The sequence below is a fragment of the Geotrypetes seraphini genome, chromosome 2, assembly GCF_902459505.1.
Source record: "Geotrypetes seraphini chromosome 2, aGeoSer1.1, whole genome shotgun sequence".
Taxonomy (NCBI): Eukaryota; Metazoa; Chordata; class Amphibia; order Gymnophiona; family Dermophiidae; genus Geotrypetes; species Geotrypetes seraphini.
This window is the reverse complement of record NC_047085.1, coordinates 514,130,085-514,151,268: the sequence shown is the minus strand read 5'-3', so window position 1 is coordinate 514,151,268 and position 21,184 is coordinate 514,130,085. Positions and strand designations below refer to the sequence as shown.

Genomic DNA, 21,184 nt, shown 5'->3' with positions numbered 1-21,184 from the left:
TTGTGATGATTGGTCAGAATGTTCTCTGGGGCGGGAAGAGGAATGGGAGGTTACGCCCTCTAGCACGAGAAGGCTGAGAGGAGGAGGAGTTTCAGCTCGCTGTTCAAAACGTCCGTGGGAGCGGGAAGAGGAGGGGGCGGAGCTTAGTTCGTTTAGGGTCTTTGGGGCCGGAAGTAAATCTTGTGCTGGAGCCTCAAGTGCCCAGTTTCTTCCAACCTGGTCTAGGAAGAGCCCCAAATGGCTGCAGGAGCTTCTGCTCAGGTAGGAGCTCCCCCTCCCCCACTTTTCCTGGCAGGGGGAGGGGCAAGATGGGGGGAGGGGACTTGGAATGCCACCACCACACTCCAAGGGGGCAATGGAGGATTAAGGGACTTGCCCAAGGCGCTGAGGGTGTCCCACCACAGGCTTATTAAGCAGAAAAACATCCATATGCAAAGGTACAGCTCAATCCATTAAATAATACTGTTTGAACCATTTTTCAAAATAAAACTGCTTTGGGACAGTCCCACCAGACATGGATAAAAGTACCCTCCGCCCCACAAGCCCGCCAACTTTTACCATCCCAATATGAGAACAGCCTATACAACTTTGCAGGAGTGGAATACCATTGACCAGGGGGCAGTTGCCCTAGTTGCACTCCCCTAACACCATTCCTGTCAAGTGTGACTGTGGTATTCTGTTAGCATGATATTTGTGTAGCATTCTGTAATAATGTGGCTTATTCAGTTTTCTTGATAGTAGAGGGGATATATGTGAAGGGGAAGGGAGGCTAGAGCGCGCATGCGCTCTCAAAAATTCGTGAGTCCTGGCGCCGTGAGGTGTGCTTCTGTGGCAACATTCTAATTGACACCTCACGGCGTTTGCAGGGGCTGGAGGCGCATGCGCGTGACTGTGCTCTCTATAAACCTCCCGGCTCCAGCGGAGTAGGCAGCATCATTGGCAGCAATCGAGTGGTGAACAGCAGCCCCGCTCCGGCCGTTGACCCTCCACAAACCTCCCGGCTCCAGCGGCGTAGGCAGCACTATAAACATGCTGCTTCGCGCCCTTCTCTGCCGAGTTCCTCTGCCGCATCTCTGATGACATCATCGGAGACAGACGCGGCAGAGGAAATCGGCAGTAGAAGGTCGCAAAGCAGCGAGTTTAAAGTGCTGCCTACGTGGCTGGAGCCCCGAGGTTTGTCGACGGTGGGAGGGTCAGGAGCAGGCCAGATCGAGCAGGACAATGGCAGTAAAAGAAGGGGGAGGGGCCGAACGGAGCAGGGAAGAGAAGGTAAGAGAAGAGAAAGGGGGGTGGGAGAAAATGCTGCTACTACTACACAGGAAAGAGGGGATAGGAGGGAAATGCTGTTGTTGCTGCATAGGGAAGTGGGATGGAAATGCTGCTGCACAGGGAAATGGGGAAAAATGACAAACAGACAACGGGAGGGAGGGAGGGAGACAGAAAGAAAGACACAGGGGCAGGGAGAGGAACAGAAAGACAGAGAAAGGAGGACTGAGAGAGAGTCAGAGGGAAAGGGGGCTGCTTTGGGGGGAGGGGTGTGCTTGGGGCAAACAGCTTTGCTCTGGGGGGGAAGACAGAAGTGGCCATGGAGAGACAGGGAGAGGGAAAGGGGGCTGCTTTGGGGGGAGGGGTGTGCTGGGAGGAGACAGAAGGGGCCATGGAGAGATAGGGAAAGGGGGCTGCTTTGGGGGAGGTGTGCTGGTGACAGACAGCTTTGCTCTTGGGGGGAAGACAGAAGAGGGCCATGGAGAGACATTTGGGGGGAAGGTGGGTGCTGGGGGCAGACAGCTTTGCTCGGGGGGGGGGGAGGGGGAGACAGAAGGATACAGACAGCGGCCAAGGAGAGAGAGATAAAGAAAGACAGACAGACACATCTATTCTAGTTTCCAAATTCCTCTCCAATTACCTAGAAAACCATAACATACTCCATCCCACACAATCCGGCTTCAGAAACAACTTCAGAAACACTACTAGGATCTCTCTTGGACACAGCCAGACAACATCTCAGCACAGGAAAAAAATGATGCTCATACAACTAGACCTTACCGCTGCATTCGACTTGGTGGACCATAACATTCTACTACAAATCCCGGACACAATAGGTATCACAGATAAAGTATACACATGGTTTGAAGGATTCCTTAAATCAAGAACCTATAGAGTAAAATCAGACAAACAAAAATCTGAACTTTGGTCAAACCCCTGTGGAGTTCCCCAAGAATCCCCTCTATCCCCGACTCTCTTCAATCTCTATACAGCCTCCCTCAGCTCTCACCTGGACAAACAAGGCATAACTTCCTACAGCTATGCCAATGACATTACCATTCTCATACCCTTCGATCAACCTGAACTCTCCATGACGAACACAATATACCAAACACTAAAATCAATATCAACCTGGATGAAAGATCACAAAGTGAAATTGAACCCAGATAAAACGAAATTCGTCCTCCTAGAAAACAACAAAATACCAACCATAACCAACATTGAAATCAATGCAATCAACTACCCATACAAACCACCCTAAAACTGCTAGGAATAACTATCGACAGATGCTGCACCATGCAACCGCAAATCAATAAAACAATACAAAAGTCATTCTTAGTAATGAGAAACTTAAGACAAGTTCAGAAATTCTTCGAGAAAACTCAATTCCAGCTCATAGTTCAGTCCTTAATACTAGGCCTACTTGACTAATGTAATATCCTCTACCTCCCATGCCCTACAACCATAACAAAACAACTACAAACTATTCAAAACACAGCACTAAGACTCATCTACTCATTAAAGAAACATGATCACTTTACAGAAGCATATCTCCAATTGCACTGGCTTCCGATTCCAGCAAGAATACAATTTAAATTCTACTGCCTACTATTTAAGACTTTATACGGAGACAGTCCAAACTACCTGAATAACCGCCTCATCCACAACACCGCAACCAGACATAGGAAAACTCACACCCCATTCTCATACCCCCCAATTAAGGAGGTCAAACGGAAAAAACTATATGATGGCCTCCTGGCCACTCAAGCAGCCAAACTAGACAACCAAATCGCCAATCTACTGACGGCATCCCTCGACTACAAGACTTTTAGAAAAGAAATAAAGACCATACTCTTCAAGAAAGCTCTGAAAAAAGAAATAATACCGCAAGTCTCAAACTCCACCTCTCACTAAAGCCAACTACCCCAAACAAATAACCTTACCCATTTCTCACTCTTTTTGAAAATGACCAATTTTTTTTTTTTTTTTGTAAGTTTTTGTTGTAATACATCTTGGATAATTCTTTTGTAATCCGCCTTGAACTGCAAGGTAATGGCGGAATAGAAATCCCTAATGTAATGTAATGTATTTTAGACCAGAATATGGAGGGTTCGATGTGTTTGCGTGAGGTGTATGTTACTTTATTGAGTTTTGTTATAGTTTTTTTGTTGTTTTTGGTCCAGTTGATGTTGAAAGTGTAGGTGAAGTGGTCTGATCAGATAGATCTGGACCATATTCCGTTAGATGTATGAATTTCAGTTAAGGATGGTTGGTGGGTCATGAAGGCTGCGATATCAACTTGGTGGCCTTTTTCATGAGTTGTTTGTGGATTTAGCATTTGGAAGGATAAGGCTTTGAGAAATGAGAGAAAGTTGTCTATTTGTTTGGGTGATTGATCATCTAGGTGTAGATTTAGGTCTCCTAGGAGTAGGTTGTAGGTTGCTATTAGTGAGTTTTGGTATATGAAGTGTTCCACTTCGGTTCTTGCTAAAGACCAGTTTCCCGGCGCTATGTAGCAGAGCATGCAGTTTAGTGTGTCTTTTAGTGTGGTGCTTGAGAGTTGGCAAGCTAATAGGTCCATGTACAGGTTAGATGTTTTCTCAATTATATTAAGGGTTAGATCTTGTTTGATTAAGATTGCTAGGCCTCCGCCTCTTTTTTTTTTCTCTGCAGAGCACTGTAATTTTGTATCCTTGTGGGCAGACTTCAGTTATTCTAGGGTCTGAGTCGGAGGTTAGCCAGGTTTCTGTGAGGAAAAGACAGTCCAGGTTTTCTTGTATTATCCAGGTTTTTATAAGCTCTGTTTTTGGACCTAGCACTCTGATATTTAAGTAGGCGCATTTGAGTGTGAATAACTCTGTTTGATAGTTGTGAGTTGTGTTTGGGTATATAAGTGATTTAGGGTGTCGGTGTGGTTTAGTCTTTGTGTGTGTTGGTCTTCTTCCCCATGCTGTGGTAATGGAGTGTAGAGTGTTAGATTGTAGGTTTGAGTTTCTGTCACTTGATGTTCTATTTTGGAAAAGAGATTTATTTATATCTATAGCAGGAGGAGGTAATTTGCTGCTGTCTTCCCGCTGGTTACAAGAAGGATTAATAGTATGAAGTGCTGGGCTTGTGAGGTTAGCTTCATTTTGGGTTTTTTTTTGAGGGTTTTTTTGTTTGTTTGGTGGTTGGTGAAAGTTGGTGGAGGGGTCTTTGTTTGTTTGGTTACTGTTTTTCAGTTGGTTTTATGTTTGGTAGTGTTGTGGGGGTGGATCTCTTCTTGGTTGCTTCACAAAGGTGGTATGAGCATCTTTGATTGCGTGCTGTTGGGCGCTGAATCTATTGTTGGCTCAGCGTAGTCCCGTCGGGTGGGGAGGAGGGGTGGAGTGCGCTCCCACGCCGGCAAGCCTCCCTGCCTGCTCCTGGATCCAGAAGATGTCGGCCAAAGTGATATTCAAATAAAACTAAAAGAAAAAGAAACAAACTGAAAACAGGTGCTGGGAGACTCACTCTCCAACTGGCTTCCAACTGGCTCGGTGTAGTCCTGTTGGGAGGGGGGAGGGGCGGAGTGCGCTCCCATGCCAGCTAGCCTCCCTGCCTGCTCCTGGGTCCAGTGATGTGGCCAAGGTGAAACCTTTCCGAGCCCAGCGACGGAAAACGGGATTATCCCTGTCCCGCTGGAAAAAGTGGCTCTACCTGTATTCCCGCCATAGAAGACACCACGGCCCCATTCCCCAATTTAGCCTGAACTCTTGTCCACAACTGCCCCAGATGCCAGAGAAAAGGATTGTCGATACCCTGAATCCTAGTCCTCTGTGCACCAGAAACCCAAAGCCAATGCTTCAACAGCTCCGGACCCCCACTCTCCTGCTCCAGCTGTACCCCACTTTTAAAATCTCCAATGTCCCAGTCCAATATCACTCTAATCTGGGCAGACTGGAAATACCACCATAGATTTGGCACACCTATACCTCCCACCTCTCTAGCTGCCCACATCTGTTTTTGAGACAATCGGGGAGATCTATGCTAGTGCTGCCCGATTCACGATTCGAATCAGTTCACCGATTCACTTTGGATGAATCGATTCGACTCGATTTAAATTTTAAATAAATCGGCTTTCCGATTCGGACCCTCTCCCCTCGCCTCCTAAAGCAGGAGCGGCAGCGCTGCTCTTGCTGGCTGGCCGCTGCCGCATCTGTTTTAGAGGGCGAGGAGGGAGGGTCAGTCGAGAAGTGCTGCAGTCCAGCTTCCCTCCTGGGCTCCCCGAAAGACTGCCCCCCCGAAAGACTGCGCACTCCCCCTCAGGAAGGCCTCCGTGTTGCTCCTGGCCTCCCCGAACCATTTACCTTATTGCTGGAGCCTGCAGCCGAAGATCGCGATTACAGCATCTTTGTACTCTGAGCTATTTCCTTCACTGCGATCCTGCCTCTGATGTCAGAGGAGGAGCGGGACCGCAGCAGAGGAAACAACTCAGAGCTCAAAGATGCTGTAACCGCGATCTTCAGCTGCTGGCCCCAGTAATAAGGTAAACGGTTCTGGGAGATCAGGAGCAACACGGAGGCCTTCCCGGGGGGGGAGGGGGGTGCGCAGTCCTTCGGGGGGACAGTCTTTTGGGGGGCAGTCCTTCAAGGGGTGGGACAGGCCTTGAGGGGTGCAGGCCTTTAAGGAGGGAACAGGCTTTTAAAGGGGGGGACAGGCCTTCAGGGAAGGGGGTACAGGCCTTCAGCGGGGGAAGTGCAGGCCTTCAGGGGGGGACAGATCTTCAGGGGAGGGGTTCCCTTGTGTGGAAGTACACGGAGAAGGAAGGGGGGTTCAAAGAGACTTGGATATGCTGGACTTTGGGGGGGAAGAAATAATGGGTTTAAAAATAGAGGAGAGGGAGAGAGATGATGGACAATGGGATTTAGGGAGGGAAGGAACAGAAAGGGAGAGAAGTTGGACACAAGGGATGGTGTGGAGGGGGGGATAGAGATACTGGATAGGAGGGTAATTGGGAAAAGAAAAAGAGAGATGGTGGACCCTGGGGTGGTGGGGAAGGAGGGAGAGATGCTGGATGAAAGGGTAGTTAAGAAAAGGTGGATCTGGAGAGGGACATGAAAAAAAGGAAAGATGCCAGACCTCCGGGGGAGGGAAGAGAAACGGAAGGGGAGGACAGAGATGGAAGATGGATGGTTAGCAGGGAGAAAGAAGAAAGCAGGAGACCCTGGCAAGCAAGTTATCAGAAGACAACCAGACCCTGGGACCAACAAGATTTGAATAATGACCACACAACAAAAGGTAGAAAAACTAATTTTATTTTCCATTTTGTGATTACAATATGTCACATTTGAAACGTGTATTCTGCCAGAGATGGTGTTAGACCACAAACGTGGGCTAGGATTTAAGAAAGAGAGGAAAAGTGTTTTTTGTTTGTTTATTTTGTTTACACCACAGCGCCAGTGTGGATAGGAGAAGACAAAGGGGGTGAAGAGGCTATAAAATAAACTCATCAGGATGTATGAAAAAAACACCCAATTGGGCAGGAAAATCGAATCGAAAAGCCAATTCAGTAGGCTGAATCGAATCAATTTTTTTTTTTCCTGAATCGGGCAGCACTAGCCTACGCTGCCATATAAACCTCCTCAATTCCGCACTCATTCTCACTAAGTCAACAGGAAGCACAGGTACTGGCAAAGTTTGAAACAAGAAAGCAACCGAGAAAGTATATTCATCTTAACTATAGAAATCCTACCCCACCAGGAAACCCATAATCCATGACATCTCTGTAAATCACGTCGAATATTCCGATATAATGGAGGATAGTTCTTAGCATAGATCTGAGATAGATCTCTAGGAATATGAATACCCAAGTATTTAAGTCCTTGCAACGCCCAACAAAAAGGAAAACTCCGCTGGAGCCCCACCACCTCCGAGTTAGTCAATGTCAAATTCATAATTTCTGTTTTATCCAAATTAATTTGAAAACCTGACACCCTCCCATAGTCCTCAAAAATCTGTAAGAGCCTTGGAATAGTATCCGCAGACTCTCCCACATACAATAAGATATCATCTGCGAATAACGCTATACGATGTTCCACCCCGTTCCCCGAAATCCCTAGCAATTCAGGATGTGTACGAATACAAATCGCTAAACGCTCAACCGAAACAGTGTCCCTCGATATATAGAAAAAAAATCGGTGTAAGATTGATTGATTCAAAGACAGGCTCACGGCGATTCATATAGGGCTTGCACCCACCTACTAAAGGAACCCCCAGACCCATACACTCCATAACTTCCCAAAGAAAACCCAACAAAAGCTTTCTCAGCATCAACCACCATCAGAACAGCCTTATGAGGGTGCATCTGTGTCTCCCACAATAGATGTAAAGTACGTCTAACATTATCACTCACTTGCCGTCTCTGAATAAATCCAGACTGGTCCAAATGGACCAAGGAAGGAAGCACTCTCCCCAACCAAAGTGCCAAAATTTTAGCTAAAATCTTAGCATCCAAATTTTATAGGGAAATCAGTCGATAGGACCCGCATTTCAAAGGATCTCTCCCCGGTTTCAAAAGAATCACCACCCCAGCCTCTCCCATGGAAACCAGTAAAGAACCCCCCATATGTATTCCATTAGCCACCCTTACCAACAAAGGCCCCGATTGATCAGAAAATTGTTTATAATACCGACTAGTATATCCATCCAAACCTGGGGATTTTCCATTTTTCAACAACTTAATCACTCCTAGGACCTCAAAGAGAGTAATGGGTTCCTGAAAATACTCTCTATCGCTGTCAGACAATACTGGAATAGGTAATTTATCTAAAAACTGGGTTTGTTTCACCGAATCAACCTGAGCTGGAGCACTGTATAAAAATGCAAAAAAGCCTGACGAATAGCCGAACCCATTACCTGCAGCCCACCTTTGTCATCGCACATCCTAGCAATAGTAGCCCGGGTCTGCTTAATCCTAATATATCTAGCCAAATAAGAACTAGCTTTATTGCTATGTTCATAAACCTGTAATTTAAAATGAGCTCGGATCCGCTCCGTCTCCTCCACTTGAAGTTGATACAGCTCATCTCTCGCTCTCTGCAATCTGGCCAAAAGCCTGGTCCGGGCTTGATTTACGAGTCATTACCAGTTTCAGCAATTGTTCACGCAACTGAAGATGGCGTTGGGTTTGCTGGCGTTTATATATAGCCCTCCACATGATGAGTTCCCCCCCCCTACTTTCAAAGCATCTCATAGGGTGGCATCTGAAACCTCCCCATTATCATTCCAAACCAAGTATTCCTGTATAGTTTTGTCCACAGCTTCCAGCATTCAAAAGCGATTCGTTAAGCTTCCAATATCTTCCCCCCCCCCCCGATAATTCAGTCCCTGACAAGTTACCCAACCTGGAGCATGATCTGATATGTGCATTGCCTCATTTTCCGCTCTTTTCAGCCCACCCCCCTGATTCCAATATATCCAGATCCTGTCCAATCTAGTATAAGTTTGCTGGGAGTGAGAGTAAAATGTATAGTTCCTCTGAGAACTATGGAGCAACCGCCAGCTATCTATCAATCCCAAGGCAGACATTAGAGCTCTCAAGGCCTTGCTATGACTCTGGTTAGCCTTTCTCCCCCCTCCCGAATGATCCAGAGAAGGATCAGGGGAAACATTAAAATCTCCCTCCAGATAGACTGCGCCCTATACAAAAGTACGTAACTCCTCCTGAAGGCCCCGATAGAAAGCCCCTTGAGCTGCATTGGGCCCATAAATATTAACAATAGAGATAGGTCAACCCTGCAGGGTACCACGGACAGCGAGACATCTACCCAAGTTATCTCAGTACAGCTCAATCTGCAAACCCAACCCTTTTCGAACCAATATCGAACCCTCCAGCCCTTTTTGTGGCACCTGCACCTTGATGCGTCCGTATTAGATCAAACTGTGGGTTTTGAAGCAAACCCACATCCCTTGGTCTCAGATGTGTCTCTTGTAAGAGACAGATATCCCATTTCATACGCTGTAATTCACGATAAACCATGCTCCTCTTGCCAGTACTTATTAGCCCATTAACATTGCAAAATCCAATGAGCACCTCTGGATCCTCAACCTGTGTTCCCCCCCAACCCATATCTCCGCTGCCTACCCAAAGAACCCCTTCCACTCCTCCTGTACCCCACCCACCTCCAAGAAGCTGAACCCGAAAATTTCAAATCAGCCAGGTTAAGAAAATGAAGCCAAGTCGAAGAGGCTCAAACACATCAAAATTGCCTTCCCTGCCATCATGCCACCCGTTCCATCCTCACGTCACACAACTTCACCATACCCCACACTCGCTGCCCAAACACCACATAGACCCCCCCTTCTTTCCCTCTCATTCCCTCACCAGCCAAGAAACCAACACAAACAACTCGGCCAGCAGGAACTACTCTCAAATACCCCCTTTCCCTAGCAACAGCAGCAGATGAATCCAGAGACCAATGGGATAGCCCACATCTACCAGCAGGCGGAGATAGAGAAACTGATTAACAGGTGGTCCTATTGGATGGCACTCCTCCTGTTTATCCAGTATTCTCTATCTCCCAGCAGGAAAAGGTCGCTATTCAACTAGCTCCTGAATTCTGGCTGTGACTGGAAAATTATTTTCTCCTGTTGAGGTTTCTCTTCAGTGAGACTGCCATTCTGTTTCTCCTGTTGAGGTTTCTCTTCAGTGAGCTGGCAATGCTATTTCTCCTGGTGTGATTTTCTCTTCAGTGAGACAGGGGTGTCCGGCTGAACGGTGCCGGCTTTAGGGGTTACACCTGGGCCCCCCAAGGTCCCTGCCTCACCCTCCCTCCATTGCTAGAGGGTCTGACTGGGTCTCAATTTTTTTCTTTTTTCCCTTCTCTTTAAAAAAAACAAAAAAAACCCCAGAAACCACAGTTGCTGCATTCTGCTCGGTTACTGCTACTCAACCAGCTTTAACTGGTTTCAACCGACCCTAACAACAAGCTTGTGAGTATGTCTGTTTTTTTACTGTCGGTTGAACTTCAGGTTCTGTTTGGGAGTCTTAGTAATGTGGGTTCGGTCAACGTATGTTTAAGGAATGGATATTTTATTGAGGCTAAGTTTTATGACTAGAAATCCGTGGAGGGAGCCGGGACTTCCCGCCCTTTGCATGCACGCGTTTGGTTTCCTTGTTGGTTACAGCGCGGCAGTAGCGGTGCGATTTCATGCTCGCACTTGTTCTCATTGTTGGGTTTCAGTGTAGCAGTAGTAGTCCTGTTTATTCTGAGGCTCTCTTTCATCAGTGTTTGTCACGGCCATGTGCAGCTGATTGTGCAGGTGCCGGTTTATAGCAGCGCGCATGAGATGGGACATGTTTTTTTCCGGCGCTGTGGGCCGTTCTTCTGGTTATTCCCCCAGTGTTCTCCCCAGAAATTTTTTCCAGCCGGGTGGCATGAAAAAGTAGCCGGGTGGGGCGGGACAGGGAAATTTGGTGGTGGGGAAAATTAAGGGCTCCTTTTACTAAGCTGCAATAGCGTTTTTAGTGCGTGCAGAATTGCCACGCTACACGGCTAGAACTAACCGTCTAGCATGTGCGGCAATTCTACGTGAGGTAAGCGCGCAGTAAAACCGCTATCGCAGCTTAGTAAAAGGAGCCCTAAATGTGTACTATTTGTATTAGTTAACTATTATTAGTTATTTTCCAATGCTCAATATGACTGCCTTTCTTAAGGTTTGACACTTGTTCCATAATATATATATTAAATTTAAGAAGTATCCAATTCTAGAAGTGAATAATTAGATATTTGCCCTCTTTCAAATGGTATAGAGCAGCATCTTTCAAACATTTTTAACTCCGGCACACTAAACGGAGCAAATGTTTTTTGTGGCACACTAAATGCAGCAAATGTTTTTTCATGGCTGGAAAAAATTTCTGGGGAGAACACTGATGCCCTTATTTTTAAGGTCCAATCACATCAAAGAATGATGCTTATCTGGGCAGTTGTATAATAAAAAGAATGGATAAGATAACATGAGAAGTGAAATTGTCATGAATCAGAGGGATACATATCCTGTAGGTCCTAAAAGCAGGCTTGTGGATTAGATATAAACTATGAAGGCAGTGGCATAACTAGCATATGTGACACCCGAGGCCCATCATTTTATGACACCCCCCCATCTGTATGAAAAACATGATTTTTAGTAACAATCCACACATCACACAGGAGTGTGCCTAGGAAAAGGCAGCATCTTACATATTGCTGTGAGCAGTACATCAATACACCCATTGTAAAACTGAAAGTAGGCAGGACCCGGCAGCAAGAAGAGCAAATGGAAAACTTCACTGACCTGTCTCCCGCCTTAGCCCGTAGCGAATTTATGCTTTGGGGATCTAACATGTGCGTGCCGGCTTCCCTTCTCTTCCCTCCCCCCCGGACATAACTTCCGGTTTCGGAGGGAAGAGAAGGGAAGCCGGCACACACATGTTAAAGCCCCAGAGCATAAGTTCGCTACGGGCTAAGGTGAAATCTTCAAGCTGGCTTTTTTTTTAAAATGTTGAGCAGCAGCGGAGGCTGCAGAATTTAGCTGGGCGGTCATCTAAATTACCCAGCTGAAAGGCCCTAGGGAGAACACTGTATTCCCCGAGTCTGATTTTCTTTCTATGCAAGCCGCGGCAGGGTAAATTTTGCGGGGCTTGAATCCGACTATGTTTCTAGGAGCGTTGATGCAGCGGCCACGTGTCAGCGAGAATCAGGCGTGCACTTGGGTCTCCAGCAATGGCGGGAGAGCTGCAGCATTCCGGTATTTTGTTTCCAGCTGACTTTGGTCAGGGTATGCCGGGGCTTCTCTCCTTTCTGGTTCAGACAAGTTGTATGTGTTTCACCAGCTTTGGGACAAGCTTGGGCAGATTTATATGTCTATGTCTGTGTTCCTGCTGTACTCCCTTGAAGGAAGCTCTTGTTTAATCGGACTCTGGGGTTAGCACTCAAGGGGTTTACCAGAGAGACTCTGACCTGTGCTAGGTCACCCAGTCTCGGTTTGTCTCCGGACTGGGGCAACATATGGCAACTAACGGCACGGTGAGATCAGCAGTAAGATAGTGCCCTGTATTTCACACAGGTATCTCATTGTCTCTCTTGGGGTCCCTGCAGATTGAGCCTTTGTCTGTTGGTAACTGTCCTTATTTGGGCCTTTGTGCTGAGCTGCATGTGTCTAGTAGTGGCACAGGATATATATGCCTAAAGGTAGTACAAACAGTTTCCAAGTTCGGGCTGTCTCTATGTGCATAATGATACTGCGCATCTTCCTGCGGCCGGGACTCTCTTTCTCTATTTCTGAGGGGGCCTGGACTTCAGATTTCCATGCTTATCGCGCTGGTTTTTCCTGTCGCCATTTTCTCATGGCACATGCTAGACGGGCCCCCTGACCAGACAGGAAGGGCTGTACAGCTCTTTTTAACCAGGAGCCAGTTACCTATTCTATCAAACCCGCGGAGGATCACGCGCTATGTGGCTGTTAGCCTCATCCCTGAAGCTCTCATTAGCAATGTGAGCTTTGTCTGATACCTGTAAGGATGCTGTTGTTTTCCACAGGGCGGTAGATGCAACATCTTGATTGAGTCTAGTACGTATTCACTTTAAAGGACATACGTATTTCGCTCATGTTGCATGAGGTTAGTACTGTTTTCATGGTTCCAGTATATTCCTCTTTACATTGTGAAACTTGATTTTTCCTAGGAGAATCTTCTTGCATATCCTACAGTTCTCATCCTTCCATTCCCTGGCCTGCACTTCATTCTAAGGGGATTCTTGACTTCTTCCAATGACTCTTCAGGCTTTCTCATGAGGGAGAAGACGCTATAATGTCAGGTCAGGGGGCAGTGAAGATTTTTCAGGATGCTTGCATCTTTGCATCCTCCTCAGGTTTCCAGTTCGTTCTTGGAGTCTCTATGTTTTGTGTTTCCCTTTTCAGTGTTACTGGTCCTCAGGACAGTTCTTATAGTTCTTCGGGAACTAAGGGACGTTGTTCCACTTACTGCATGGTGTCCGAGACGGGGGCATTGGGCAGGCTGGATCCCATTCTGCTGAATTAGTTTCTTGGGGTTACACAGACAACCTGGGAGTATATTTACATTTTCTCTATGGACTCTGAATTGGCACTAGGTTTGCCTGCCTCTCTTGGAGCAGCGCTTTCGGTTTTGGCACATGCCATTTCGTCTACCCAAGGCTTCACGAACGTTTTAGGTGATGTGGGCAGTGGTACCATTTTGGCGCTACCAGGCGATTCCTCTAATTTCTTCTTGACTGCCTGCTTGATTCGGACGACTTCCAGTCGGGCCATTTGACTGACACGAAAATGGTGATATCTTTTCCTCAGTTCTTTACACGTGCATCTTCGAATTTGCACAGCGCTCTTTTTTCCTGTACTATTTATAGATATATCAGGGTGATGTTTTTATTCATATAGGAGAGACATGTATTTCTTTCCGGAGACTTGGGCGTGGGGTCTTGGTCTCAGATTGGCATTCTTCTTCGCTTACCATGACCAAGGGTATGGGATTCTGTACAGTTTCTAGGATCCATATTGCTGACTCCACTGGGAACTTCAGCTTGTTTTCCCCTTCTTATGCTACAGGAGTCGCTTTTGTTCCGGTGGTTCCCGGTATCTCAGGGCTCCAATTATTTGGTATGCTCCTCCTGCATCGCTCTGTATGATTTGGTGGCTCAGCGCAATTTCTCTTTTCAAGGCATGCCTCGGTCTTTGCTGGACTAGCTCATGATCACCGACCATCCCGGGCTGTCGGGTAGGGGGGCTCGGTGGCTTCCATCCTCAGCTCCAGGAGTCTGGTCTTCAGAGGCAACTCAGTACTTGTTCATTTTTCTACTCTTGAACAGGCTCAGGCTACTTTTCTGGAGCTTCAGATCATTCTTCCGGAATGCCGCTGAGGGTCCTTTTGGTCAGTATTAGGATGGGGGTATTTCTCTACAGCTTGGGCAGTAGGTGTTATACTCAGTTGGCAGGTGAAGTTGTTCTGCTTCAATGGGTGGACTCTCATCTTCGTCTTCTGTTGGCAGATCCTTTTATGGATCAGGATAAGAGTTTGGATAGACTTTCTCTCTGCGGAATCTGAGCATGGCCGATTTCTTGTATGTTACAGTGTACAGCGCTGTGTACACTCTGGAAAGTGTGCATGTTAATAATAGTGTAATCTTCTGCATCCTGGATATTGAGATTTGTGGCTCAGGTGTTCTAGCTCTTTTTATGGACGTGAGATCTCCTGGACCTAGATCTCATGGCCTCGTCTCTCAATTCTAAGCTTCCTAGCTTCTTCGGCGGGCCCAGGGAGTGGGAGTTAGTGGGTGTAGCTGCGTGGCTCCTTTCTCGCCTCTGCCTTCTCTTTTTCAGTGTTTTCCGCTGGCTGATGATGGCTTGGATTTGCCATCTCGAGCTCGCTTTCCGGGCACAGTATTTGTAACATCTGTGGATTGGCGACGCCATCCTTACTATGCGGATTTGATGAGTCTTTCGACAGCCGGACTAAGAAGTTTCCTGGTATCTCCGGCTTTGCTCGCCTAGGGTCCGATCAACATTTATATTTGTACTACTTTAGTATTACGACCTAGTTTTTTTGAAAAGTCTTGGCTGACGGGTAAGGGTTATGCGAAGCAGGTTGTTTCTTCTCCTATCCAGGTGCTACGGACGTCTTCTCCTGTGGCTTCTGCTTCCTTTTGGAGGTTTTTCCTTTCTTGGGTGCTTCTTAATGTTTGAACCACTCCAGAGTTCCTTTTTGGCACAAGTGTATTGCCAAGGGCTTAGCGTTCTTGGCTTGTTACAAGGGCTAGGTATATTGCTCTTCGCTTACTTCTCAGCTTCATGTAGTTTAGTTCCTAAACAGTGCGGTATATTCGTGCACCTCTTAGAAAGCCCCGTTTGGAGTACAATCTTCACGTCCTTCTTCTCAGTTTACCGAAGGCTTCATTTCATCCTTGTCTTTTGGGACTCTAAAGGGCTGTGCCGTTGAACTTGGGGTTTCTTGTGGCCATGGCTTCAGCTCTGCAGTTTTCTATGTTGCAGGCCTTGTTCAGCGGGGATTCCTATTTCTGATTTCCGAAATATGGGGTATCAGTTTGGATGGTACCACTATTTCTTTCTAGGGGGTGTCATCCTTTCTTTTATGTCATGCTCGCTTTTCCTTCCTTCTTCCTGGGAGTAGAAATTGGGTGCAGTGCTTTTATCCACTGCATTTTTTGGTACGTATGTAGTGTTCTCCGCGAGCTCGATTTCTAACGACTTTTAGTTGTTTATATCTCCTTTTTGTATTCTTCAAGGAACGCCTCAAATGTATGGTGGCGTCTGAAGCTTCCATCGCTCGATGGGTCCAGGAGGACATTCTTTATGCTTGCTTGCTGGCAGGGAAGCGGTTGGCGAAAGAACTTCATGACCATTCCGCCGGAGCAATGGCTACTTCTTGGGCTCGGCCCACAGGTTTTTTCCTTAGAGGAGATTTGTCTTGCGGCTAATTGGTCTTCCGAGAGTGCTTTCTCTCCGCATTTCTGCTTGGATGTGGGGGCGCATGCGGTAGGGGCGTTTTGTGCTTCGGTTGTTGCGGAGGCGGTGTTTGCTTCCCACCCAGATTGAGGATTGCTTTGCTACATCCCATTGGTCTCTGGATTCATCTGCTGCTGTTGCTAGGGAAGGAAAAATTATATCTTACCTGTTAATTTTCTTTCCCTTAGACGCAGCAGATGAATCCAGAGCCCCACCCTTTCTGGATATTGTCTCTCGGTTTTTTCTTTTGCAACTTTCACAGTTTGTTATTATGGCAGGTTGTTTTCTGTATTATTGCATTTTGAGATTTGTAATGGGAAAGAAGTTTTTTACATGCTATGCCTATATATGGTTACGGATGCTTAGGCAAGGAGCTATACTGGAGATACAGGAGGAGTGCTAGCCAATAGGACCACCTGTTAATCAGTTTCTCTATCTCCGCCTGCTGGTAGATGTGGGCTATCCCATTGGTCTCTGGATTCATCTGCTGCGTCTAAGGGAAAGAAAATTAACAGGTAAGAACATAATTTTTCCATACATTCAACCCAGAAACCCCACCTCCCCAAGCAATCCTTACCCCCAACAGCCACACAACCTCACACAACAGTTAAGAGGGATACAAACAAAACAAGGTAAAGAAGCTCTCCCCCAGGTCCACTGAGTAGACCCTAGGGAAGGACCTCATCACATACTGCTGAGTACAAAGAGACCTCAAAACAGTTCAAGTAACCAATGGAGGCTGACAGCCAGCACCCTCTATGACATCCCTCAAACCGATCCGTAAGAGTGCTGCTCTGGAGAAATCTACTAGCAATTAACTCATAGATGATCAAATTTTCAACGATCCTTAAGAGCACTGCTCTGGAGAAATCTACTAGTAATTAACCCATAGATGATTTAATTTTCCCTAATCCAAAATTTGTTCATCTGTGAGTTAATTACTAGTAGATATCTCTAGAGCAGCGTTCTTAAGGATCGGTGAAAATTTGATCATCTATGGGAGATCACTGAATTTAAGGTGTGACCCACCTGATGAGTTGAAAAAGGCGTGAATTGTTGTAAATTTAAGTCAGACAAGAATGTGAGGAAGTTGGAGGTCTTCGGATGTGATGCTATGTCCACATGAACATTAAAGTCACCTAGAATAATAAGAGACGGGAATCTAGTGATCATATCTGCAGTGGTTTGGGAGACCTTATGCCATTCAGATGCCAATCCCTCTCTTGAGAGGAAGCATTGTAGTAAAAGCACCTCCTCTCCCAAAGGCAGCCAAGTCTCCGTGAGGCATAAGAAATCTAAATGCTGGTGCTCTTATTAGATCTTTAATAAGGTCCGCTTAGAAGACCACAGATGATAGAAGTCATGGTCTGAGATTGTGTGTTGTAGAGGAGCACAAGGAAAACAACAGCCAGCAACACAGGAAAAGCCCCAATCCCTCCCAAGAGTTCACCCCAAGGAGCAAGACCCGATTTAGTTTGATCATCACTCTTTAGCGAGTAGATGACATGTTTAGGTCAAGTCACCCACACTCGGGAAAGTTTATTCGGCAACATTCAAGACTGAAAAACAGGAGCAGAGCAGCAGTCACAAGTAAACGGTCCATCATACAAGCAGCAGTAGCAGCGCTGACCATCCCAGCACGATCCAGGCAGTGGTGGAGTCAGGTCAGACCCTGAAATGATGCTGATGTATAGTGGCGCTACCCACATAGCTAACTGGGCAAGTAACACCACTTAAATCCCAGTCCTGTGACCAGTTAGCTATGTGGACACTGCACTGAATTCCAGCTGTATCCACACAACTTCCAGGTGTCGCCCGGATATGGCTCAGTATTGACTCTCTGGAACTAATATAGTTCTAAGTTATCAGCTTTATAGAAAAAGCTCACTGCCCTCGGCTGAATATTTACCCCAAACAATTCCACAATTAACTCTTTATTTGGCTTTGTTGCTCTTGTTCAACATCAAAGGTGCTTAAAAACATCTTTTCACCATCTGCCAATGAAAGGGTTAATACAAGCAGAGTCTCATCCCCTTCTGGGATATGGTTTTTGAACTACTTTCTGAAATTTTGCATAGTCTCCGGGGAGTAACATAGTAACCTGATTCAATTTAAATTTTTTAATTTTTTCTTCTTAGCTATATCTGGGCAAGAATCCAAAGCTTTACCCTGTACTGTGCTTTGGTTCCAACTGCCGAAATCTCTGTTAAGATTTACTCTAGCCCATCTACACCCTCCCAGCCATTGAAGCCCTCCCCAGCCCATCCTCCACCAAAGGGCCATATACAGACACAGACCGTGCAAGTCAGCCCAGTACTGGCCTTATTTCAATATTTAATCTTATTTTCTGATTCTAGATCCTTTGTGTTCATCCCACGCTTCTTTGAACTCAGTCACAGTTTTACTCTCCACCACCTCTCTCGGGAGCGCATTCCAGGCATCCACCACCCTCTCCGTAAAATAGAATTTCCTACCACCCCTCAACCTCAAATTATGTCCTCTGGTTTTACCATTTTCCTTTCTCTGAAAAAAATTTTGTTCTACGTTAATACCCTTCAAGTATTTGAACGTCTGAATCATATCTCCCCTGTCTCTCCTTTCCTCTAGGGTATACATATTCAGGGCTTCCAGTCTCTCCTCATATATCTTCTCTCTTACATATGTCACTTAAATTTCCTAAGCTTGCTTTTCATATATTTAGGGCCAGATTCATCCCCCGATTAGGCGACAATTCCTCTGTAAACTGCATTTTATTTTTTGCATGTCTTAAGTTGACATAACTCTTCCTTAGGAAGTTTGGGACCCTTACCTAAAATGGATGGAACGTTCTTCTGAGTCATGTTAAGATTTTTTTCATGCTTACCTTGTCTACGGTCGGGGGGGAGGGGCTGATAGTCCTCTGGTTTGAAATAATTGTGTCTTGTACTGAAGAACTGCTGTACAATATTAGTTTTTACTCCTGTTTCTATGTTTATCTGTATTGTTTATTGTATTGCTTTTTTAAATTAAAAAAGGTTAATACAAGCAGGAATAAAATTAATTACACTTAAGAAAAGCTTTATCAAAGATTTTATATTATATGTAAGAATGCACAAAATAATCCAAATGGGAAAGAAACATTCTACATCTTTATATTATGATAAAACTTTTTTTTTTTTAATCATCAAACAGGATTAAACTATCTTCAGAGGATCCATGAGAGTGAGATGCAATTTACATGTCCAGAATGTAGCAAAAGTTTTAATTGCCAATCAAATTTAAGAAGCCATGAGAGGATTCATACCGGAAAGAGACTGTATACCTGTCCAGAATGTGGAAAAAGATATAGTCATTCCTCATTTTTAAAAATGCACAAGAGGATGTATACTGGAGAGAAACCATATACCCGTTCAGAGTCTGGAAAAAGCTTTAATCAGCAATCAAATTTAAGAAAACATGAGCGGATTCATACCGGAAAGAAACTGTATACCTGTCCAGAATGTGGGAAAAGCTTTAGTCATCAATCAACTTTAAAAATGCACAAGAGGATTCATACTGCCGAGAAACCTTATACCTGTTCAGAATGTGGAAAAAGCTTTAGTCGTCAGTCAAATTTAAAAATGCACAAGAGGATTCATACTGCGGAGAAACCATATATCTGATCAGAATGTGGGAAAAGCTTTAGTCATCAGTCAACTTTAAAAATGCACAAGAGGATTCATACTGGAGAGAAACCATATATCTGTTCAGAATGTGGGAAAAGCTTTAGTCAACAATCGGATTTAAGAAAATACAAGAGGATTCATACTGAAGAGAAACCATATACCTGTTCGGAATGTGGGAAAAAGTTTCATAAGAAATCAAATTTAAGAAAACACAAGAGGATTCAAATTAGAGAGAAACTGTATACCTGTTCAGAATGTGGGAAAAACTTTAGTCAGCAATCAGATTTAAGAAAACACGAAAGAAGTCATACTGGAGAGAAACCATATACCTGTTCAGAATGTGGGAAAAGCTTTAGTCAGCAAGAGAGGATTCATACTGGAGAGAAATCATATACCTGTTCAGAATCTGGAAAAAGCTTTAGTCATCTGTCAGCTTTAAAAAGTCACGAAAGGATTCACACTGGAGAGAAACCGTTCAGAATGTGGGAAAAACTTTAGTCAGCAATCACATTTAAGAAAACACGAGAATGGTTCTGTTTTTTTTCCATAGGTATGTTCTTTGGGGATGAGTGGGTGGAGGTAGATGGAGTGGCTTTCGGGGTTCATCAAAGTCCAGGGCCTCGGAGTGCCATTCTGTCGACTCTGGCCTCCCTTGCCATGAGTAGAGTGGTGGGGGAATTTGTTGCTGTTACTCTGTTCCTGTTACTGCTTGATATAGTGTTGTATATGATGCATCTTTGTTTGTGCTGTGCACCCTTTGTGTGCCATTGTTTTGCTTACTCATTTGTTGGCATCAATAAAAATTGTTTGAACCTAAAGAAGACAACTCCTCCCTCTGACATAGGCGCAGCACTGTGGGATCATCCACTTCCCCCACTAGCACCTCTTCCAAGTCCAAATCAGTTAAATCTCCCTTAGAGAGAGAAAGACCTTAGTCAAACTATACTACAACGTTTGGCTCCCTGTCGATCCTGCCCATCTCCAACCTGAGGCTGGCCAACAGAGGCCTGAGCAGGACCCTCCAAAAGAACACACACAATACATTCATATACATAGCATTGCACCCACTCTCACCCTTCCCCAGTTTAAAGAACTACCCAACCCCCACCATCCCCCTCCCACAACAGCTGGTAAACAAGAGAAAATGACATAACCCCTAGAATCTATGTCCCCAACAATACACCACACAGAGATAAGCACCCTCAATACAGCAAGTAGAACGAGACAGCACGTAGAGCAACCCAAGAAGACTAAACAAGAGACAACACCAGTGTGACCTCCTCCCAAGCCTTCCACAACACCCCAGCACCCGTCCCCAATTCCAAACCCTCCACTGCCAAAAATCTACCCCAAATATCCACATATTGTTGCCATGACCTTGCCAACAAGGCCAAGAGCCGATATCTGTCACATACCCAGCCCAATTTGTCCCACATAAGGTACAAGGAGGGCCCAGACGCACTCTTCCAATAGCGAGCCACAGTCAACCGTGGCACAGTAAAGGCTAACTGAGCCAATTTGTCCTGTGTATCATATAGCCCTCCCATAGGCATCCCCAGGAGCACTACATCTGCCCTCACCTCTAGTGGTACCTGAAGAAGAGTCCCCAGAAAGTCTGAATCTCTGAGCAGCCCCATCACATATGGAAGAGTAGAAACATAGAAATAGACGGCAGATAAGGGCCACGGCCCATCCAGTCTGCCCACCTTAATGACCCTCCCCTACCTTTCTCTGTGAAGAGAACCCACGTGACGATCCCATTTTGTCTTAAAATCAAGTAC

The 21,184-nt window shown here is 45.6% G+C and overlaps 2 protein-coding genes across 3 annotated transcripts in view; both read left to right on the top strand.

Annotated features, from left to right (window-relative positions):
• Nucleotides 1-21,184, top strand: part of LOC117355249 (zinc finger protein 420-like) — an 818,521-nt gene that overhangs the window by 403,104 nt on the left and 394,233 nt on the right. The gene's annotated exons all lie outside the window — the stretch shown is intronic.
• Nucleotides 108-20,296, top strand: LOC117355281 (zinc finger protein 679-like). Of its 2 annotated transcripts, none has more exons than XM_033933599.1 (2): nucleotides 108-261; nucleotides 18,931-20,296. In XM_033933599.1, exon 2 carries the CDS (start codon nucleotides 19,443-19,445, stop codon nucleotides 19,899-19,901), a length of 459 nt encoding a protein of 152 aa, XP_033789490.1. In that variant the 5' UTR covers nucleotides 108-261; nucleotides 18,931-19,442; the 3' UTR covers nucleotides 19,902-20,296. The 2 variants fall into 2 exon arrangements, with proteins under 2 accessions (XP_033789490.1, XP_033789491.1); XM_033933600.1 differs by lacking the exon at nucleotides 108-261 and adding an exon at nucleotides 288-437.

Bases quoted from the DNA above. Each gene is read 5' to 3' on its own strand.
- LOC117355281 (XM_033933599.1), top strand. From the start codon at position 19,443: ATGCACAAGAGGATTCATACTGGAGAGAAACCATATATCTGTTCAGAA.